The sequence below is a fragment of the Neoarius graeffei genome, chromosome 13 (genome assembly GCF_027579695.1).
Source record: "Neoarius graeffei isolate fNeoGra1 chromosome 13, fNeoGra1.pri, whole genome shotgun sequence".
NCBI lineage: Eukaryota > Metazoa > Chordata > Actinopteri > Siluriformes > Ariidae > Neoarius > Neoarius graeffei.
The window spans coordinates 40,592,419-40,611,557 of record NC_083581.1 but is presented as its reverse complement, the minus strand read 5'-3'; the positions used below and the strand labels follow the sequence as shown (position 1 = coordinate 40,611,557).

General features: G+C 46.0%; 1 protein-coding gene across 1 annotated transcript in view; it reads left to right on the top strand.

The window, feature by feature from the left end:
- dlgap4a (discs, large (Drosophila) homolog-associated protein 4a) overlaps nucleotides 1-19,139 on the top strand; it is a 94,020-nt gene that overhangs the window by 45,775 nt on the left and 29,106 nt on the right. Inside the window, exon 8 of the mRNA XM_060937724.1 lies at nucleotides 13,149-13,237. Coding sequence (XP_060793707.1) covers nucleotides 13,149-13,237 — 89 coding nt within the window. The remainder of the gene's footprint in view (nucleotides 1-13,148; nucleotides 13,238-19,139) is intronic.

Sequence of the window (19,139 nt, the reverse complement as noted above, 5' to 3'; positions counted from 1 at the left end):
TGATATTTTACTGATCCGTTGCCCATGTGGACGCGCTTTTTTTTTTAATAACATCTCGTTGCCGTTGTCGTGTGGATGTAGCCTTATTCAGTCGAATCGTATAAAACGCGCGAGGCAGTTGAGAAAGAAACAAAGAAAACGAATCTCCCTTTCTCCCCCCTCACTTTCTCCCTCTTCCCTTCTCTTCCCCTCCCTTTCTCTTCCTTTTCCCCTCTCCCTCCCTCCCCCTCTCCCTTTCTCCCCCCTTTTTTTGCTCCACGTAGCTCCACGGTCGTTTTGAGCTATTTTGACGTTTTATTTACAGCTGGAAAGCACGTGTGTATTGTATTGTATGAATAACCCGGAAGACGTAGGAATGGTTCATTGCGCTTGCGCATTATATTTGTATCGATACAGAATTGCTTCATCTGTCCACACTACAGCGAAGCACTACAGTACCGATACTGTACCGGTACGAAACCCATACATTTGTGGGTTTAGTATCAATACAGTTATACCACTACAGTACCGGTATAGTTGCTAGTGTGGACAGGTGTTGCGGTACGAAAGTAGTATCGTATCGGTACAAAATCCCTAGTGTGGACAGGGTATAAGTCAGTATCGGTAACACTGATTGTGTGTGCGCGCGCGTGTGTTTTATTCCCTGGAGTAAAGGAGTGCATCCTTAAAAAAAAAGGACAGCGTGTCAGGTGAGTTCGCACAGCTGGTTTATTTGCATTGTGGTGTTTTTTTTCCTTTTCCTGATTTTTGTTTTAATTCTAAAAAGCTTTTCCTTTTTTCCTCAGTTTTCACGTTTACACTTAGACACCAATCGCTGCCTTTTTTTTGGTGCCTCATCTTGCCCTGTGTGTTGAACCTGAGCCATGAATCTTTTAAAATCTGGTTCTTGTATTCTAAAGCTACATTCGACTAAACGTCGTAACTCGAATTTCCAGCCTTTATGATAAACCAAAGTAAACCCCTCTGAACACGGAATTCCTCTAATCCCAGTCAAAAATTTGGACACAAGTCGAGACTGTTTGTTTATTTGTATCGTGCTTGTAGCAGCGGACATCATCACAAAGCAGCTTTACAGAAAAATAAAGGCTTTAAACATCTAAACTGATTTTATCCCTGATAAGCAAGCTTGTGGTGACGGTGGCAAGGAAAAATTCTCTCAGCTGACATGAGGAAGAAACATTGGGAGGAACCAGGCTCAAAAGAGAACCCATCCTCATCTGGGTGATAACAGATAGATAGCATGATTATAAATAACTCGCTTCTATTCCTGTGTCCTATATAGTCACAAAGTACAACTGAGTAACCAGGAAATTCATTATAGCTTTAGCATGAAGTCTGTTTTGTTGAAGTTATCAACTGTTCATTGATGGAGACGTGAGTGTAAGACCGTTCATGAACAACTGCAGTCTTCAAGTTATCGTTTCAGTTGTAGTCCTCAGCCATCATATAAAAACTGTATCCAGAGCCATCTTTTAAGTATGTCTTTCGACTTTCCATATGGGGTCGTCCTTCACAGGAGCAATGTGATGAGACTCCAGCCAGAAGTAGGGCATCTGGCAGGTCCGAAGAGCATGAGAGGCCAGCATCACTGGTGTCTCGGGATTGACGTGTAACAAGATTGTGTGTGTGTGTGTGTGTGTGTGTGTGTGAGAGAGAGAGAAACACAGGTTGTTGGGTATGCCTGTTGTCACCTAACGGTTAATAACAGTATACATTTTGCACCGAGTGCAAGCGGGGATTCTGGCAAGACTAACTGATGGCATAACTAAAAGGGAGAGCCAGAAGACGTGAGTCACAGATATGAGGGCGCCCTGGGACATAAAGCAGCCAACCACTACACCGTCAACAAACCTGAGTGAGTGTGGGAGACAACATCCATACATCCCAGTTTACCAAAACACACTTTGCCTGAGGACCCTCCAGATCTACAACCCCGATTCCAAAAAAGTTGGGACAAAGTACAAATTGTAAATAAAAACGGAATGCAATAATTTACAAATCTCAAAAACTGATATTGTATTCACAATAGAACATAGACAACATATCAGATGTCGAAAGTGAGACGTTTTGAAATTTCATGCCAAATATTGTCTCATTTGAAATTTCATGACAGCAACACATCTCAAAAACAGTTGGGACAGGGGCAATAAGAGGCTGGAAAAGTTAAAGGTACAAAAAAGGAACAGCTGGAGGACCAAATTGCAACTCATTAGGTCAATTGGCAATAGGTCATTAACATGACTGGGTATAAAAAGAGCATCTTGGAGTGGCAGCGGCTCTCAGAAGTAAAGATGGGAAGAGGATCACCAATCCCCCTAATTCTGCGCCGACAAATAGCGGAGCAATATCAGAAAGGAGTTCGACAGTGTAAAATTGCAAAGAGTTTAAACATATCATCATCTACAGTGCATAATATCATCAAAAGATTCAGAGAATCTGGAAGAATCTCTGTGTGTAAGGGTCAAGGCTGGAAAACCATACTGGGTGCCCGTGATCTTCGGGCCCTTATGGCCCTTTTTCAGCTCACTTCAGCTCGCTTCAGCTCACTTCAGCCCGACACGGCTCGCGTTTCGACTACCAAAAACCGGCACGACTCAGCTCGCTTCAGTCCTGCTTAGCCCCTAAAACTCGCACCGTTTTGGAGTGGGGCTGAAGCGAGCCAAACCGTGCTGACTGAGGTTGGGGGCGTGAGCAGACACTCCCCTGTGCACTGATTGGTGAGGAGGAGTGTCCTCACATGCCCACACACGCCCCGCGAGCGCGCTGGGATCTGTAAACACCGCAAACCCGGAAGGAGAATAATTACGAATTACGAGAATTTCTGAAGCCTTATGCGCCTCGCTTCATCTATACGCTCTTGCCAGTATCTGTTGTCGGTGACAACAAGCCACAGCACCAAGACCAGCAACACTAACGACTCCATGTCATCCATGTTTATTGTTTACTATTCGGGTCGTGAGACTACCGCTTAAAAGCTCACTGAATCAGTGACATACAGAGCATCGTGGACGAGTTCGCGGAGCGCAAGGCTCGTCGTATGCCCTTCAAATAATGCGCGCAGTAGGCTATTGATGTTTTATTATAAGCCATGTACAGTATGTCACCTAATGTTTTTTTGTTTCTGAGTTACATGTTCGTTTGAAGGACTTAATGTACAAAATAACATAGTTGCACCCCGTAGTGTTGAAATTGGTAAACACAGTGCATTCAGTGAGGTTTGCACCGCCCTCCTTTTATTTCTGACTCTTCCTGTCACCGTTGCAACCTCTGAGCGCTCATTCGTATGCCCTTCAAATAATGTGCGCAGTATAGGCTATTGATGTTTTATTATGAGCCATGTACAGTATCCTAATGTTTTTTGTTTCTGAGTTACATGTTCGTTTGAAGGACTTGATGTACTAAATAACATAGTTGCACCCGGTAGTGTTGAAATTGGTAAACACCGCAGTTGCGGACATTTTGTAGCCTAAAACGATGTTATGATAAGCTTTAATAAAGTGCCCGGTCATTTGCCCCGCCCCCGGCTCGGCTCTGACTTGTTCCGCCACTGTCACTGATGTCACTGTTTGCGCTGCTTAACGACATCACGTGACGTCCACCCACTTTCGCTAACTCCACCCAATGTGTCCACCCACTTCCAGCCAGCACGGTTCAGCGCGGTTGTAGTCGAAATGCAACTCCAACAGCCCCGCTCAGCTCGACTCAACTCGACTCGGCACGGCACGGCTCAGCCGCGTTTGTAGTGGAAAAGCGGCATTAGACGGCACTGCATCACATACAGGCATGCTTCTGTACTGGAAATCACAAAATGGGCTCAGGAATATTTCCAGAGAACATTATCTGTGAACACAATTCACCGTGCCATCCGCCGTTGCCAGCTAAAACTCTATAGTTCAAAGAAGAAGCCGTATCTAAACATGATCCAGAAGCGCAGACGTCTTCTCTGGGCCAAGGCTCATTTAAAATGGACTGTGGCAAAGTGGAAAACTGTTCTGTGGTCAGACGAATCAAAATGTGAAGTTCTTTATGGAAATCAGGGACGCCGTGTCATTCGGACTAAAGAGGAGAAGGACGACCCAAGTTGTTATCAGCGCTCAGTTCAGAAGCCTGCATCTCTGATGGTATGGGGTTGCATTAGTGCGTGTGGCATGGGCAGCTTGCACATCTGGAAAGACACCATCAATGCTGAAAGGTATATCCAGGTTCTAGAGCAGCACATGCTCCCGTCCAGACGACGTCTCTTTCAGGGAAGACCTTGCATTTTCCAACATGACAATGCCAAACCACATACTGCATCAATTACAGCATCATGGCTGCGTAGAAGAAGGGTCCGGGTACTGAACTGGCCAGCCTGCAGTCCAGATCTTTCACCCATAGAAAACATTTGGCGCATCATAAAACGGAAGATACGACAAAAAAGACCCAAGACAGTTGAGCAACTAGAATCCTACATTAGACAAGAATGGGTTAACATTCCTATCCCTAAACTTGAGCAACTTGTCTCCTCAGTCCCCAGACGTTTACAGACTGTTGTAAAGAGAAAAGGGGATGTCTCACAGTGGTAAACATGGCCTTGTCCCAACTTTTTTGAGGTGTGTTGTTGTCATGAAATTAAAATCACCACCTAATTTTTCTCTTTAAATGATACATTTTCTCAGTTTAAACATTTGATATGTCATCTATGTTCTATTCTGAATAAAATATGGAATTTTGAAACTTCCACATCATTGCATTCCATTTTTACTTACAGTTTGTACTTTGTCCCAACTTTTTTGGAATCGGGGTTGTACTCCTTTACCCAATAAAAAGCTATTAACAAAAGGCTTGGCTAAACAGATCTGTTTTCAGCCTAGACTTAAACGCTGAGACTGTGTCTGAGTCCTGAACACTACTTGGAAGGCTGTTCCATAACTGTGGGGCTTTGTAAGAGAAGATTCTGCCCCTTGATGTAGCCTTCACTATATGAGGTACCAACAGATAGCCTGCACCTTTTGATCCAAGTAGGCATGGTGGGTCATAAAGGACCAGAAGTTCACTCAGGTACTGTGGTGTGAGACCATTCAGTGTTTTTATTGGTCGATAGTCGTTGGGGTTTTTTTTGTTTGTTTTTTTAATAATCAATCAATGTGAAATTTGATTAGGAGCCAATGCAGTGTGGATAAGATGGGTGTGGTGATGTCGTTAGTTCTAGTAAGGACTCTTGCTGCTGCATTTTGAACTAACTGGAGCTTGTTTATGCACTTATCGGAACATCCAGACAGTAAAGCATTACAGTAATCCAACCTAGAGGTAACACAAGCATGAACTAGTTTTTCTGCGTCATGTAGTGACATTTCTTAGCAATATTTCTGAGATGAAAGAAAGCTATTCGGGTAATGTAATCGATATGAGTTTCAAACGAAAGACTGGAGTCAATGATCACACCGAGGTCTTTTACTGCTGTACATGAAGAAACCGAAAGGCCATCCAGAGTTGCTATGTAACAGAACACCTACTTCTAGCTGCATGTGGTCCTAGTACGAGTACTTCAGTCTTGTCAGAGTCAAGTTAGAAGGAAGTTAATAAGCATCCAGTGAGCTAATGTCCTTTACACATTCTTCAATTTTGAGCTGGTGTCTCTCATCTGGCTTTGCAGAAACATACATCTGTGTGTCATCAGCATAACCGTGGAAGCTAATACCATGCTTACGAATAATATTACTCGGTGGTGTTTTTATAGCTAGAGAGAGGATATTACACAGTTACATCAAGATACGAAGTTCTATTTCGTTTCTACTGACCGCCAGAGGCGGTGCTTTCAGCACATGGATATCCATCACACGAACGTGCAGGTCGAGTAATAGTAACAACGAAGTCACGTGTGACCTGGGTGACGTCACCCCGTGACCCCGGCATAAAAGACCGGTAAACCCAGGAAGTGACCTCTTACATCTTCTCGCGTTTGCAGGTTGCGAGTTGGATTGAAATTTGGACAAAGCGCTGTGGTAGTTTCGTTACCCGTAGGGTTGGGGCTGTGCTTATGCACCCTCCAAGAAACTGCGCTAAGTCCACCAACTCTTTTCTTCTTGTCGTTATATTGATTTATTACTCCGTAAGCTGAGCGCTCTCGCTCGGTGGAGTTAGCTGATTAGCCCTCCGGGGCGGTGTCCTCACCGCTGGAGGCCGGCTTGTTTTCGCTTCAGGTAAGCGGGTTTCATTATTTAAATTAAAGCGGCGTTCCTCTCGCCGCTGTTTATCAGTTCTGCGGCGCTCGGCGCCTATCCTTGTTAATATTATTAACCACCTTGTTTTGTGTAGCCTCGCCGCCGGCCTGTTCACAGGCCGGCTGTCTTGTGTGTTGTATTCGTATTGATTTATTACTCCGTTAAGCTGAGTGCTCTCGCTCGGTGGAGTTAGCTGATTAGTCCTCCGGGGCGGTGTCCTCACCGCTGGAGGCCGGCTTGTCTTCATTCAGGTAAGCGGTTTTCATTTCATTTAATTTTAAGCGGTGGTTCTCGCCGCTGTTTATCAGTTCTGTGGCGCACTGCGCCTATCTTTGTTAATATTATTAACCGCCTTATTTTGTGTAGCCTTGTCTCCGGCCTGCTCACAGGCCGGCGGTCTTGTGTTGTATTGTTTGTTACTCCGTTAAGCTGAGTGCTCTCGCTCGGTGGAGTTAGCTGATTAGTCCTCCGGGGCGGTGTCCTCGCCGCTGGAGGCTGGCTTGTCTTCATTCAGGTAAGCGGTTTTCATTTATTTAATTTAAAGCGGTGTTCCTCGCCGCTGTTTATCAGTTCTGTGGCGCACTGCGCCTATCTTTGTTAATATTATTAACCGCCTTATTTTGTGTAGCCTTGTCTCCGGCCTGCTCACAGGCCGGCGGTCTTGTGGGTTGTATTCATATTGTTACTCCGTTAAGCTGAGCGCTCTCGCTCGGTGGAGTTAGCTGACTAGCCCTCCGGGGCGGTGTCCTCGCCGCTGGAGGCTGGCTTGTTGTCGCCCAGGTAAGCGGTTTTCATTCATCTAAATTAAAACGGTGTTTCTCGCCGCTGCTTATCAGTGCTGTGGCGCACGGCGCCTATCCTTGTTAATATTCCCGACCACGGGTGTGTTCGCCCGGTCGTTTTTCATTACCGCCTGATTGTTTATTTTGGGCTGCTTACTTGGGGTGTTCTCGCCCTATTTTTTAAGTTCCCTTCTGCCAGCCAGGCGTCATGGACCTCTTCCCTCGCTGCGCCAACTGCCGGTCCCCCTCGAACCGGAGGACGGCCACCGCGAGTGCCCCTCATGCCTGGGTATTGATCACCTGCGGCAGGGGCTGACGGACATGGCCTGCGCAGACTGCATGTGCCTGAGCATCCAGCCAACGCTGAGGGCTGCATTGGCCCGTCTGGGGTTGGACACGCCCTGGTGGCCCAGCATCAGAGCGCTTTCTTCAGAGGTCCCACATAGCCTTCCTCGTTGTCTGTTCCGCCCTCGGCCTCATACATCGAGGAGTTAGAGGTGTTGGGCGGACCCTAGATGCCTTCCCACCTCCCTAGTGACTGCAGGGCCCTGGCGGCAATGCAGGACACCCCTACCTATGGCCTCCTGCAGATGCCCAACATTGAGAAGCGGCTTTCATTTAAATTAAAGCGGTGTTTCTCACCGCTGTTTATCAGTTCTGTGGCGCACAGTGCCTATCCTTGTTAATATTATCAACCGCTTGTTTTGTGTAGTCTTGTCTCCGGCCTGCTCACGGGCCGGCTGTCTTGTGTGTTATATTCGTATTGGTTGTTACTCCGTTAAGCTGAGCGCTCTCGCTCGGTGGAGTTAGCTGACTAGCCCTCCGAGGCGTGTCCTCGCTGCTGGAGGCCGGTTTGTTGTCGCTCAGGTAAGCGGTCTTCATTCATTTAAATTAAAGCGGTGTTTCTCACCGCTGTTTATCAGTTCTGTGGCGCACAGTGCCTATCCTTGTTAATATTATCAACCGCTTGTTTTGTGTAGTCTTGTCTCCGGCCTGCTCACGGGCCGGCTGTCTTGTGTGTTATATTCGTATTGGTTGTTACTCCGTTAAGCTGAGCGCTCTCGCTCGGTGGAGTTAGCTGACTAGCCCTCCGAGGCGTGTCCTCGCTGCTGGAGGCCGGTTTGTTGTCGCTCAGGTAAGCGGTCTTCATTCATTTAAATTAAAGCGGTGTTTCTCGCCGCTGTTTATCAGTTCTGTAGCGCACGGCGCCATCCTTGTTAATATTCCCGACCACGGGTGTGTTCGCCCGGTCGTTTATTTTTTATTTCCGCCTGATAGTTTATTTTGGGCTACTTACTTGGAGCGTTCTCGCCCTATTTAAGTTCCCTTCTGCCAGCCAGGTGTCATAGACCCCCAGACGCTGGAGGGGACGAGCGCGGCATCACGGGAGCTGTGTGACGCGGCTCCAGGCCTTTGCCTACTCGTCGCGGGAACTGGGCCGGCTGATGTCATATCTCACCCTCGGCTGCCAGCAGATATGGCGGGCACAGTCCCCTCTGGCCGAGCCCGACCGGCGTGTGCTGCACTCTCTCCCTGTTGTCCCCGGGGAGCCGTTTGGCGAAGCCACTCAGCAAGCCCTGGATCGGAGTGCCCAGGTCATCTAGGCGTAACAGCAGTTCGCTGGCCCCCGCCAGGCCCACCACCATGGCAATGCTGCCCAGTCCTTCAGGGGGCCCACACCGACTCTGTCTCGGCCACGCACCCGCCAGGAGACCAGACGGGTTGATGACTTTCGCCACCCCACCACCTCCCGGACCCGCGGTGCCGCCCCCTACACCCAGTCCACTCCTTGTCGCCCCCATGGTGACCGACGGGGGCGCTCTGGACGGCGCTGACATCAGCGCGCTGGCGGTCGGCCGCTTTTCCAGCGAACAGCTCCAAAGCTGGAGAGCGTTGACCCCTGGGTGCTGGTGACCCTCACCGAGGGTTACCGCATCCAGTTCTGCCGCCGTCCACCACGTTTCATGGGGTCAAACACCACCGTGAGCCATCCGGGGAAGTCCCTCGTCCCCCGGCAGGAAATCGCCACCCTCCTGGAGAAAGGAGCAGTCTCTCCCGTCGACAGGCAGAGACAGCAAGGTGGGTTCTACTCCAGGTATTTTCTGGTTCCGAAGGACGGCGGTATCCGCCCGATCCTCGACCTGAGGTCCCTCAATTCCCACTTGAGGACCATGAGATTCCGCATGCTGCGTACAGTGGATGTCTTACACCACATCCAGGCGGGCGACTGGTTGTCACCTTGGCCTGAAAGACGCCTACTTCCATGTTCCCATTGTGCCACACCACAGGCAGTTCCTGCGGTTTGCCTTCGAGGGCCAGGCTTTCGAGTTCAATGTTCTGCCCTTTGGGATATCGCTGGCACCCCGTGTGTTCACCGGGTGTGCGGCAGCGGCATCGGCACTACTTCAGGCAAGGGGTTTGCGTGTCCTGCCCTACCTGGACGACTGGCTTGTCTGTTCACGGTCAGCAGCTCAGGCCCGCACCAACATCGCGACTATGCTCTCGCATGTCGTAGAGCTGGGGCTCAGGGTGAATTACAAGAAGAGCTCGCTGGTGCCCAGCCGGGGACGACTTTCTTGGGCGTGCACCTGGATTCGAGGTCGTTGATGGTAACTCCCTCCCAGACAAGGATCCACAACATCCGCCTACTGCTTGGCCGCTTCGGACGGGGTAGGTCACTCGCCCTGAAGACCTTTCAGCGCCTGCTGGGCATGCTTACGGCAGCCTCCTCTCTGGTCCCGCTGGGACTTCTGGACTTATGCCGCTTCAGAGGTGGTTCAACGGTCTCCACCTCCACCCGGTGCTGCACGGGTGCAGCACATCAACGTGCTGGAGCTACGGGCTGTGTTCCTCGGCCTACAGCACTTCCTCCTAGGTCTGACCGGCAGACACGTTCTGGTGCGGACGGACAACGCTACGGTAGTGTACTACATCAACCACCAGGGAGGCACAAAGTCCCTCCAGTGCTTGGAAGTGGCTGGCCAACTTCTGCGGTGGGCCCATCGACATCTCTTGAGCCTGCGTGCCATGTACTTGCCAGGCACTGCCAACAGGGCAGCAGATCTGCTGTCCCGCCAGGACCCCGATCCCGGGGAATGGAGACTCAACCCAGCGGTGGTTCTCGCCATCTGGGAACATTTTGGCAGGGCAGAGGTGGACCTCTTTGCCTGCCGGGAGTCGACACACTGCCCTCTGTGGTTCAGCCTCCACGGCCCAGTCCCCTGGGCCAGGATGCGCTGGCGCATGCTTGGCCGAGGCAACTGCTGTATGCCTCCCCCCCTCTGCTGCTGATCATGCCAACCCTACACAGGGTTGCGATGGACCACCACGGGCTGCTGCTTGTCGCCCCCCCGGTGGCCGGGCAGAGTGTGGTTCCCAAGTTGCTGCAACTTCTGAACGGCGACCCCTGGTGCCTGCCAGTGAGGACTGACCTGCTATCACAGCTGGGAGGGCAGATCTGGCACCCGGATCCAGCCCGTCTGCAGCTCTGGGTATGGCCGCTGAAGGGCCGGACCCCCTGCGAGGTCCTTGTGAGCCGGCAGTGGTCAATACCATTGCAAGCTCTCGGGCACCCCCCACCAATGCCCTCTATGCCAACAGATGGAGGCTTTTCTCCAACTGGTGCTTAACTCGGGGGGAGGAGCCTACATGCTGCCCCCTGCCGACCATTTGACTGTTCCGCCAGTCTCTGCTTTTGATAAGGGTCTTACCCCTGCCACCATCAAGGTCTATGCAGCTGCCATCTCTGCTCAGCATGCCAGAGTTGGGGGAAGGACCGTGGGGTCCCACGCCTTGGTGGCACGTTTCTTGAAGGGTGCTCTCCGGTTGAGACCCCCCCCGACGGAGCCGGGTACCCACATGGGACCTTCATTGGTGCTGCAGGCTCTCTGCGACGCACCGTTCTGAGCCCCTGCTCACGGCAGACATTTCATGGCTCTCCCTGAAGACTGCTTTTCTTCTGGCTATTACATCGACGAGGCGCGTCGGGGAACTACACGCGCTGTCAGTCAGTGGGGAGTGCCTGCAGTGGCACTCCGGCGACAGTGGGGTCACCCTGTGGCCTAACCCCTCTTTCCTCCCAAAGACCCTCTCTGCTACCTTCGTCAACCAGCCCCTTAGCCTTGCGGCGTTCGAGGCGGGCCATGGTGAGAGGTCGGAACTTTTGTGCCCAGTTCGCGCCCTCAGGGTGTACGTGTCGCGTACAGAGGGCTTCCGTAGGAGTGACGCCCTGTTTCTGTGCCACACAGGACCGTCGAGGGGTCTGGCGCTCTCTAAGCAGAGGCTATCCAAGTGGATAGTCGAGGCCATATTACATGCCTACAGGCACAGTGGCTTCCCGATTCCTCCGGCTGCCAGGGCGCACTCTGCACGGGGCGTGGTAGCCTCATGGGCATCACTGAAGGGCGTGCCCCTTTCAGACATATGCAGCGCAGCCTCCTGGGCTTCCAGCTGCACCTTCACCAGGTTTTACCGTCTTAATGTCGTCCCACATAATCCTGTGGCGACGGCTGTCATTCCAGGCCCGTCGCAGCAGCACTGGGTACGGGTAGGCACTCCTCATGACCTGGTTGGTATTAGTCATCCATGTGCTGAAAGCACCGCCTCTGGCGGTCAGTAGAAACGAAATAGAACGAGGGTTATGTATATAACCGCGGTTCTATGAGTTTCGGATGACCGCCAGAGCTTGGCAGTCACTCGGAGTGTACACGAGAAGATTTGCCAAGAGGTCACTTCCTGGGTTTACCGGTCTTTTATGCCGGGGTCACGAGGTGACGTCACCCAGGTCACACGTGACTTTGTTGTTACTATTACTCGACCTGCACGTTCGTGTGATGGATATCCATGTGCTGAAAGCACCGCCTCTGGCGGTCATCCGAAACTCATAGAACCGCGGTTATATACATAACCCTCGTTTATCTTCAAGTGGTGAACATAGTCACAAGTGAGCGAAGCGAACGAGTGAAAATATTTTTAACACGAGAAGATAAACTTCATATCTTCGCGCCACCGTGTAATGTTCTTTATATTATATGGACACTTCCACAAAAAAAAAAAAAAAAATATATATATATATATATATATATATATATATATATATATATATATATATATATACACACACACAAGTTAATAAAAAAAAATTTAATTTTAAACCTGTTCACCACTTTGATAACGCATGTCTAGTCAGCAGGAAAACACTGGGAGTGACGTCATCAGAGTGAAATATCGGGAAATATGTCACTCAGGTCTATGATGTATTCCGTATGTAAAATGCAAGTTTTTCAACACAAGAAGAGAAACTTCATATCTTCAAGCTAACGTGTGATTTTTCTTTTATTATATAGACACATTCCCAAACAAAAAGTACCCAAATTTATCAAAACGATTCATCAATTTCCTCACAACTGACAAATAAAAATTTGTCACAGTTTTGAATCTCCATGTCCCGGGTGTGGTACGTACGGAAAAAATACGAGTGGTATATTTCCCAGTAAAACACTCGTGTCCTACTGTATATATGGAAAAAAGCAGTAGGCCCAGAATGGAACCTTGTGTAACATCAAACTTGGTATGCATAGAAAAGTCACCATTTACATCAACAAACTGATAGCAATCAGTTAAATAAGACCTGAGCCTTGATTTCCACAGTATTTTCTAGTCTATCCAGGAAAATGGTATGATCAGTGGTGTCAAAGGTCAAGCAATACAAGCAAGGGGAGACAGCCCTGATCAGAGCCTAGTAGTAGGACATTTACTACTTTAACCAGTGCTGTCTCTGTGCTGTGATGACATCTAAATCTGGACTGATTACATTTCATGGATGTTAGTCCTCTGTAGATATGAACATGACTGCTATGCACACCTACTTCATTCACAGGTTTCTTGATGTACATGACGTATAACGTAATGTTCATGCGTGTGTTTCATGATTAAAACTATACCAAGCTAAAGTATGGCAACCCTCTGAGGACACTCGGAAAATAAACTCAAAAAATGCCTGGTGCTGTCACTTTTTTTTATATATATATATATATATATATATATATATATATATATATATATATATATATATGCTGGACTGAATTATTGTCTGTAAGCCATGCCATATTATGGACTGTGTGTGTAAGTGATTTTGACCATATGGCATCTGTGTGTTGGATAGGTGGATTGCGTTCAGCCTGTGTTCCGAGAGGAATACACTCCCACCACGAAGTTCCAGTCCATCGGAGTTCAGGTGGAGGACGGCAGGCCGTGAGTTCACACTCCCTACTCCATTTCCACTTCATATCCATTTCAGCTGGCGCTATCATACAGATATCATACAGACATAATTTCCATAAGCCTGTGAAAGAGGGGGTAGGGCTGGTGTGAGTTTAAACGGTTTTTAAACGACTTCCTCATGAGGACAATAGCAGCAACTGTCACCCTCCATCTGCCTTTTTTTTTTTTTAAATCTGAATAATGATTGGTGTGGGCCCCCCCCCCCCCCCCCCCCCCTTTTTTTAATTTATTTCTTTTTTTTTTTTGCATTTGTCAATCTGAAATTAGTACATTCACTAAATAATGCTGTTATTTAACAAAGAGTCCATTTTTATATTTTATACATACATTTATACATATACACACAGACTGATATCAACTCCATCGCTAGAAATAAATAATGAAAAATTCAGAATGGAGCAAAGCTCATATATAATTAATTAGTGTGCGTTTGGCTGTGAGTTAAAGACTAAATATGTATTTCACGGGAGTTCCACAACCTTAAATGTAACTCCTAAACAGGATAAAAATAAATTTAAAAAATAAAATGGGACGGATAATTCTTTAATAAATAAAACATTGCATTTGTTGGTAATTTTCTGTGGTATAAAAAGAATAAAACATGTCAGGACATGCTGTTATGGGTTGTTTTACAATCAGGGTACAAAGTTTGTGTCACGGGTCCAAAATTCAAATTGATTCAAACTGGTTCTTGTACCAGTTTTTAAGTGAAGGACAAGTTAAAGAACAGATTTCAGGTAATTTTTTGACGTGTGTGTATGGTAGTTTTGTGTAATCTGCTATAAGATAAAGAAGATTAAGTGTAGCTTTAAGCAGGGCTGGGAGAAACAAATGAAGTGATTCTCGGAGAGGACATTATTTATTTATTTATTTATTTATTTTTGACAATTCGGAATCCACTACTTCCATAGTGCTTTTAAATATAAGGCTGTAAGCTTTGTGTTAGTTGTCTCTAATATTTATGTCCCAATATCTTGACCACATTTTAGGATGAAAATAATAATTTTAGATGTTATTTTATATTGAAAAATTAGCTGTCTCGGAGAGGACATTTTTTTTTTTTTGACACAATTACATACTAATTTGATCAAAATAGTCTGAAAACTTACTGGCATTCAACATTAAAACTTAGCTATGTTTCCAATGATATGGAACCAAATATTTGTTTTATGGTATAAAGAATGATTTAAGTGCATCCCTTTTGGAGCTACCTGTGGTCAAAAAAGCACTTTTTCTAAATGACACGAGTAATTTTGCTAAATATGACACATACAGTGGGGCAAAAAAGTATTTAGTCAGCCACCAATTGTGCAAGTTCTCCCACTTAAAAAGATGAGAGAGGCCTGTAATTTTCATCATAGGTATACCTCAACTATGAGAGACAGAATGGGGGGAAAGAATCCAGGAAATCACATTGTAGGATTTTTAATGAATTAATTGGTAAATTCCTCGGTAAAATAAGTATTTGGTCACCTACAAACAAGCAAGATTTCTGGCTCTCACAGACCTGTAACTTCTTCTTTAAGAGGCTCCTCTGTCCTCCACTCGTTACCTGTATTAATGGCACCTGTTTGAACTCGTTATCAGTATAAAAGACACCTGTCCACAACCTCAAACAGTCACACTCCAAACTCCACTATGGCCAAGACCAAAGAGCTGTCAAAGGACACCAGAAACAAAATTGTAGACCTGCACCAGGCTGGGAAGACTGACTCTGCAATAGGTAAGCAGCTTGGTGTGAAGAAATCAACTGTGGGAGCAATTATTAGAAAATGGAAGACATACAAGACCACTGATAATCTCCCTCGATCTGGGGCTCCACACAAGATCTTACCCCGTGGGGTCAAAATGATCACAAGAACAGTGAGCAAAAATCCCAGAACCACACGGGGGGACCTAGTGAATGACCTGCAGAGAGCTGGGACCAAAGTAACAAAGGCTACCATCAGTAACACACTACGCCGCCAGGGACTCAAATCCTGCAGTGCCAGACATGTCCCCCTGCTTAAGCCAGTACATGTCCAGGCCCGTCTGAAGTTTGCTAGAGAGCATTTGGATGATCCAGAAGAGGATTGGGAGAATGTCATATGGTCAGATGAAACCAAAATAGAACTTTTTGGTAAAAACTCAACTTGTCGTGTTTGGAGGAGAAAGAATGCTGAGTTGCATCCAAAGAACACCATACCTACTGTGAAGCATGGGGGTGGAAACATCATGCTTTGGGGCTGTTTTTCTGCAAAGGGACCAGGACGACTGATCCGTGTAAAGGAAAGAATGAATGAATGGGGTCATGTATCGTGAGATTTTGAGTGAAAACCTCCTTCCATCAGCAAGGGCACTGAAGATGAAACGTGGCTGGGTCTTTCAGCATGACAGTGATCCCAAACACACCGCCCGGGCAACGAAGGAGTGGCTTCGTAAGAAGCATTTCAAGGTCCTGGCGTGGCCTAGCCAGTCTCCAGATCTCCACCCCGTAGAAAATCTTTGGAGGGAGTTGAAAGTCCGCGTTGCCCAGTGACAGCCCCAAAACATCACTGCTCTAGAGGAGATCTGCATGGAGGAATGGGCCAAAGTACCAGCAACAGTGTGTGAAAACCTTGTGAAGACTTACAGAAAACGTTTGACCTCTGTCATTGCCAACAAAGGGTATATAACAAAGTATTGAGATGAACTTTTGTTATTGACCAAATACTTATTTTCCACCATAATTTGCAAATAAATTCTTTAAAAATCAGACAATGTGATTTTCTGGATTTTTTTTTCTCATTCTGTCTCTCATAGTTGAGGTATACGTATGATGAAAATTACAGGCCTCTCTCATCTTTTTAAGCGGGAGAACTTGCACAATGGGTGACTGACTAAATACTTTTTTGCCCCACTGTATTGCCATACACTCACCAAAAATAACGTTATCACCAAATTTTTTTTTTGCATGGTAAATAGAGCTATCACAGGGCTACAATAAACAACCAAGTTTATTTAGTCAAGCCTTTTGATATTGAAGATAAGTGTTAAATGTGATTTTTTTAGCTTGCGTACCCTGATTTGTAAAACAGCCCTTATAGAAATATAATCAGGTTGGGTGTGGTAAAAGTAGCTCTGCTTAATCACACCAAAACATGTTTGATTATTTTCCGATAACTGCATGACGCAGAGTGTTTTTGTTCCTTGCTAATGATTAACCAGGTTCTCATTATTCACATCTATGACTTTTCAGAATCGCTGTTGGTTACAGCTCAACAATTATGATGCATTTCAATTTTTATTATATAATATATTTGTGTGGGATGGATTTATTTATTTATTTATTTATTACTACAGCGTGAGCGGAGCAGTCAGTATTCAGGAAGTGAAGGGTTTTTCTCAGACATCGTGCACAGGCTCATTTATCACGCAGTGTGTACGCTGATGAATAGACAGTGTGTCCACACATCGCTCCACGCTGACGAGAGAAAGAGCCGACTGTAATGGAGATAATCAAATCCTGCAGGTCACATCATCCGCTCCTCATTCCCGCCGTCACTCTGGATTTCCATACCTGTCCCTCGCTCACACACATTTACATTTATCTTCCTGACACAGACTCCTTTGGTCTCACTCGCATATTCTTGTAGATAATGATTCATCTGCTCTGTGTGTGTGTGTGTGTGTGTGAGAGAAATCTTCGTGCCAGTCAAACATGATCACTGTCAGCTTCATTCTGTGTCCTGTTTAAAATTCCCAGTGGCTGAAACTGACAAGCTGAAAAGTTGGTCACCTAAAAATCCTGATTAGAGACGAGACATTTTAAAGCAGAGTTTCAAACCGTCGCTCATTTTGTGTAGGAGTTCAGTATTTTCGTATGCTGGTACGCAGCTTGACGTTAACTGTCCGACTGGAAACGTGGGTTAACAAGTAACAAGATTTTTCACTTGTCCTGACCGTAACCTTTTAATGACTATGTATTTACTGGTTCAATGAAAGGAAAGCGATTTTTAAGAAAGATTGTCAAAAAGCAGGTATAGTTATGATAATCATTATGCTTTTAATGATTTGACTTTTCAATAAAACTCCAACTGTAACAATAAACAAACTATGCAGTGCCCCATTATGGTGCGTGTGTTAAACCCATTACCTGATCTGCAGTTTTAAGAGTTCGACTCACCCAAATTCAAAGCGTCTGGAGTAAAGTTAACTCTTGATTAATCCAGTAAAACTTGAAGTATAAATTAATTTAATGAAATGAAACTGAAAGAAATAAGGGTCATGATAAGGGGGACAGAATCCCATTGTGAATGAAAACAAACCGTGAGTGAGTTCGGCGCTGTCGTAAAATTCCCCTGAAATGTTTTACAACATTTGCGATGGTTAATGTGAACCATGCAAAAGAAAAATACAATGAATGTCCGAATGAAATGAAGATTCGCCCCAGATATTTATTTTATTGAGGTATTTCGATGAATTCCGAGTCTAATAATCTATAATTAGGTATTACGACGTGGTTATTTTTACACACACACCTGCTGTACTCTGCTTCCCTGGAATTTCGTAAACAACAGTACGGCCGGATCGCTGAGGGGATTGAACTCGTTTTGTTGGAACTTTATTGATGTAACTCTTGAATAATTGCTATAAAATGCTGATTTTTAAACAAATATTCAACTTGTCCAGTCAGACAGGCAGATGTGGATTTGACTTGTCCGGACCAAACATTTGGTTGTCCTGGACAGTCAGACTACCATTTAATATTGAGCCCTGTGGTACCAATCTGTCAAAAACGTGGCAAAAGAGCAATCTCCTCTTACCCCAGGGCTAGCTGGTTAGCTACGTGCCTCGTCGGCTATCCGCTCGTGTGCAACTCCGTGTCATGGAATAACTGTTAAATAACCCAACCCTGATCTATACTTCTCCAGCTTTGTCTCTGATCTGTTTGGAGGCTCCTTGGTTTTCATGTTGCAGAGTCAGGGTCCTTCCAGAACAGGCTGATTTACGTATACAGACATCATGTGACAGATCATGTGACACTTTGATTGCACACAGATGGATCTTTTAATCAACTAATTATGTGATTTATGAAGTGAATTGGTTGGACCAGCTCTTACTGTATTTAGGGGGTGAATACCGATGCACACTCCAGATTTTTTTTTTTTTTTTGTTCGTGTCACAATAAAAACAACAAATGTGCACCTTTTAAAGTGGTAGGCATGTTGTGTAAATCAAATGGTGCTAACCCGCCAAAAATCCATTTTCATCCCAGCTTGTAATGCGACAAAACAGGACCAACACCAAGGGGGATAAATACTTTTGCAAGACACTGTAATTTGTAGCTCCTGCTTCCAAGCTAAATCAGATACAGCATCACTGACACCTTGTAAGCTCCATCCCTTCCCTCCATCTCACATTTGTAATGTTTTGGCCAGATTTTCAGAGCTAAAAATTTAATTTCAGTGTTTGGTCGCCACTCAGACCAGTGTCCCTGAATTCTTGGTGGCCCAGGCCAAAATAAAGTGGCCCTTAAATTTCGTCTAGTCGAACACAAAGAAATTTAAAACCGTTTTTACTTGAATAACACCCACGGTGTTTAGCGTATGCCCCAAAGAAATGGATTAATCAACAACGGTATTTCTGTGTATTTGTTGTTTAGATATTGTACATTTATTCAACATTACACTGCGTTAGTCATTTAGCTGATGTTTTTATTCAAAGCGACTAACGATAAGTGCATAGAGCTGAGACAATCCAAGAGCGACCAGTGCTGAAGTACGAGTGTAAACAAATAACCTACAAATAATATCTGGAATGATCCGGATGGTTAAGAAATTGAAGACGCTTGGACAAATACATAGACAAGGAATTATTTAAGTATGGTATGTTTATTGGTGGGCGGCACGGT